This window comes from Myotis lucifugus, unplaced genomic scaffold (genome assembly GCF_000147115.1).
Source record: "Myotis lucifugus unplaced genomic scaffold, Myoluc2.0 scaffold_114, whole genome shotgun sequence".
Lineage (NCBI taxonomy): Eukaryota > Metazoa > Chordata > Mammalia > Chiroptera > Vespertilionidae > Myotis > Myotis lucifugus.
The window spans coordinates 3,496,610-3,500,741 of record NW_005871162.1 but is presented as its reverse complement, the minus strand read 5'-3'; the positions used below and the strand labels follow the sequence as shown (position 1 = coordinate 3,500,741).

General features: G+C 40.4%; 1 protein-coding gene across 1 annotated transcript; it reads right to left on the bottom strand.

The window, feature by feature from the left end:
- Positions 1-291: 291 nt before the first annotated feature.
- KLF10 (Kruppel like factor 10) lies at positions 292-3,665 on the bottom strand. Its single transcript, XM_014459728.2, has 3 exons — positions 3,403-3,665; positions 2,377-3,292; positions 292-1,885 (listed from the first exon to the last, which is right to left on the bottom strand). Exons 1-3 carry the CDS (start codon positions 3,625-3,627, stop codon positions 1,626-1,628), a joined length of 1,401 nt encoding a protein of 466 aa, XP_014315214.1. The 5' UTR covers positions 3,628-3,665; the 3' UTR covers positions 292-1,625.
- Positions 3,666-4,132: the final 467 nt, after the last annotated feature.

The window sequence follows — 4,132 nt, the reverse complement described above, 5'->3', positions numbered from 1 at the left end:
TTGCTGAGAGCCAGCGGTATATTTCAACCTCAAATTATCAAAATGCACAAAAATGTTTAAAAATTAAAATACATGGGGCAGGCTCTTACATGATCTCAGTGAACAGATACCTGGCTTTGCTTTGTATATACTCTCTAAACAGATTCGTATGTTAAAGATACACTCCTACAGTTCTGAACTGGAATGAGGAGGCCCTGAGAGAAATTCATATACCAAGTCCTTTCATAGTACCGTAAGTGATTAGTGTCAAGGTTAGAGAATGGTTTTCAACAAATGCAATCAACCAATTAGATATACCAAAGGAAATTCTTTATTGTAAACAAGATATAAAGTACAACAAAAGAAATATTGTGCAAATTGTAAATCACAAGGATTTTTTACTTATTCAAAGAAAACTTTTCCAAGGGTCCAAGAGTTTGGATGTCAGAAATCTAGACCCGATATCGAGAAAAATGTTAAATGGGTAGATACAGGGACATATTTCACTATATATTTTAAACAATTTACTTTTGTTTTACCACTGTGTATATCACCCACTACACAACAGGATATAACAGAAATACTGTTAACAAAAGTGAATGTTCTAGTAATTTTTCTACATTATCTAGTTCCACATCCCCCCATAAGCCTCCTATAAATTAACAGGACAGTATCTGTCCATTTGTGAATAATGGTCATTAACTTTCTAATTCAATAAAGCACATGTTATATCCTCATAACCTAAGGGTACTTTACTGATGACATCAGCCATCTTTTTCAAGGAGTTATCTGAAATTCTTGATATCCCTTCCTTACAATATATATTTTCATCTTTGAAATTTTTTCTCAACAAAGTGCAGTGTATCTTAGTCTCTAGAGAAAACACATTGGTATACAATTCTTAAATCTACACAAGAAACTGCAGGCCAACTAAAGTTCAAAGCATAATAAAATGCCTAGATAGTCATTTTTTAAACTTTCAAAACAAAAATGCAAAAAAAAATTGTAGCTACACTTCAAAGGAATTAAATTATTTGAGGATTCCAAATCTTTGGGCCCTCTTTAGCAATATACAGCTAATCAATTCCAAATGTCAGCAATAATGTAAAAATGCAAGGTCTATTTAACAACTACATCCACAAAGTTGACTGGAAAGACGAGGAATAGTAAACAAGATAACTCTAGGAAAAGATGACAATATTTATAATAATAAAAATTGACTTTATATCTCCATCTCTGTACCGTAATGTTGATTTCCAGTCTCTATACTCTTGAAACCAGTGCTTCAGAAGAATCACATTGCAACATTGGTCTCAAGTACAAATGGCAAAAGTAAAGTAACAAGTTGTGCACACAAATTCAAAATTTGTGCTGCCTGTGCTGACCTCATCTGAAACCTTCAAAAACTATTTAAAGGAATAAAGGCTTTCTCGTGTCTCTTATGTAAGAAATGAATCCTGCCACTCTGGCGTGCCTGTGACCACAGCACTTCTTGTCATCTAACCCCGTCTGGGCCTTCTCCCCAAGCTGTGGGCTTCTGCTTCAGCCCCACCGGAGGGCCACAGACTTGCAGGGGAAGCATTCCTGCATCACCACAGCTCCCGGCTGTGACCAAAGTTAGTTCTTATTCTTCACCTTCTGAGCTGTCACTGTGTGGGAGCAGTGGTTGGAGGTAGGGCAATGTCGTTCAACTTGCTCACTTCCATCTGCCAATTTGGTAGCTTCTTGGCTGACAGATGACGCCGGGCATGCTTGGTCAAATGGTCACTCCTCATGAACCGCCGGTCACACATGGGACAGGCGAATTTCTTCTCACCTGTGTGGGTTCGTCGGTGTCTGGACAGTTCATCAGAACGGGCAAACCTCCTTTCACAACCTTTCCAGCTACAGCTAAAAGGCTTCTCTCCTGAAACAAACAATTCAGATTATCGTTACTACGCATTTGCTACATCACTGTAAGTTACACATTCAATTAGATCTATACTTTTTAAAAATAAAAGCTACTAAATTAATAAACTGCCAAGTAAGTACTATACATGACTAAACTAATAAACTGTCATGTAAGTACATCCACTAGTTTCAACTTTCATTATCACGTTTACAGGTCTTCCCTTTATAACAGAAGCCCCAAACAAAAAGGTTTCTGAACTCCAACTATGGTACAAGGGCTTTAGAGGTAATTTATTAAAGTAGCTACTCCAGACATTAAACAATCATCATTTGAGAAATTAAAACACCTGCATGAAATCTTTCAGAGGAGCTTGCACAGGTAAATACCATCCACTGAATGGCTAACATGGCCAAGTCCTTCCCTAAGATGTCTGGTTTATATCTGTGATCGCTGCCAAAGGAAACTTCATCTAAATTTCTGTAACATAAATAAGGAATGTTTGGTACCTGTATGTGTTCTCATGTGGGCCTTCAGATGAGAACTTTTAAAGTACGTCTTGCCACATCCTGGATGGCCACAGATGTGACTTCTTATCCTCGATGAGTCGATCTGAGGAGTGACTTTTGCCGCCGAAGGGGAAAACCCTGGAGCAGGGGCGATGGGAGAGAGTCTGGTGCCATTTGGGCTCACTACTGGAGGCTTTGGGTTCTGGACCACGGGCTGGGGCACGACAAACATGACAGCGCCTTTGGGCACCTGAGGGCCCATGAACACAAGAGGCGGGCAGACAGCTGGAGGCTGGCTGGGTGGAGTGCTGGGAACAACGGTTGTCACAACAGGGCTGTTTGCAGGGAGGGGAACCATCTGACAGATGACCGGCATAGGTGGCACTCCCCCTGCTGATACTGCGGCAGGTGGAGAAACCAATACTGACTTTTGCTGTGGGGACACGGAAGCTGGCTGAGATCTACAGATGACTGTCTCTGAAGAAGGCACAGAAAAGTCATAAAGTGCAGCGCCTGCTTTCTCATCAGCATCTGCGACTGTGTTTCTCTCACACGTGGATCTGTTTGGTGACACAGCTGCACAAGGTACGCTTTTTCTTGCAGCCTCAACATTTAGGTGGGCTCTTCTTCTAAAAGAATTGTCCTGACAGTTGAGGATGCTGGCTGCTTTCACTGGGCAGGACTGGTGGTTACACAACTGGGCATCGGCTGTATGACGAATCACACTTGTTGCCTGGGCCTTGGGGAGCTTGGGGACAGGCACTGGGCCTTTCTCTTCCTCTTTGAAAGGTGCAGCAATGTGAGGCTTGGAAGTATCTGAGAACGACTTGAAGTGTCCAGTAGATGGCGCTGGTGCAATCAGATTTGATACTTGAGAGGGTTCAAAGTCAGAAGGACTATAAGGTGGAGTCAAACACTACAAAGAGAAAAAAACAGGCATAACAGTGTGAGAAATTTAAAGTAGAATTCACTCGTTAAATTATAAGAAAGTGTATCATTTACATTCATCTTAAAAACAATACTTACAAATGCGGGGATCGTATGAAAATCAGGAGTACTAGGAAGCAAATTCTCTTCTTCTGACATATCAGATACGGGGGTAACAGGTCTGTTTTCAAGGTATTTCTTAAAATCAGTCTTCCAACTGCAGCTCATTGACATAAGAGCTTCTACAGCTTCAAAATCACTTTTCTCTGCAGTTTTATTCCAGGAATACATACTCTCTTTTGATCTTTCAGAAATCATTTCCATTCTTTCCTCCTATAGAAACAAAAGGTTGAATACTTATATACTTTTTGTCATCCAAGTAAGACCAGAACACTACAAGTCCATTTTTTTTTGGTTTTTTTTTGCACAACTCTCCAAATTAAATATGAAATAATTTTCCTCTCACCCCTACTCTAAACCTCCCTCATTCTTCCTCTCACATTTAGGCTTGAACACTGAAATCCTTGCTAGGTAGAGAGGAGCATGTGATTACCAGTGAGGGGACGAAGGCCAAAGGCATCAGAGTACATTTGTGATCCAAAAAAAAGGGAAGCACTTGGCTTCGAAGAAAAATAGTTATATATATTCCTTCCAGAGTCACCACTTGCCACTGGGGTCAGACAAAATAACTAAGGGATGGCTCTGCAAAAGTTATCGTCTTTTAAGACTTTCTTAAAAATGCAGTGCAGCAGACAGCTCTGGCCTGTTCATATGGACCTTTGAAAAGTCACTTCACACTTTTGGGATAAAATCAACAGGATAAGGATTC

Excerpts from the sequence above, each read along its gene's own strand:
- KLF10 (XM_014459728.2), bottom strand. The coding sequence starts at position 3,627 with ATGGAAATGATTTCTGAAAGATCAAAAGAGAGTATGTATTCCTGGAAT. Across the intron at positions 3,293-3,402 it reads TTCATACGATCCCCGCATTT|TGTTTGACTCCACCTTATAG; the intron begins GTAAGTATTGTT and ends TTCTCTTTGTAG. Across the intron at positions 1,886-2,376 it reads CCACATGAGAACACATACAG|GAGAGAAGCCTTTTAGCTGT; the intron begins GTACCAAACATT and ends TGTTTGTTTCAG.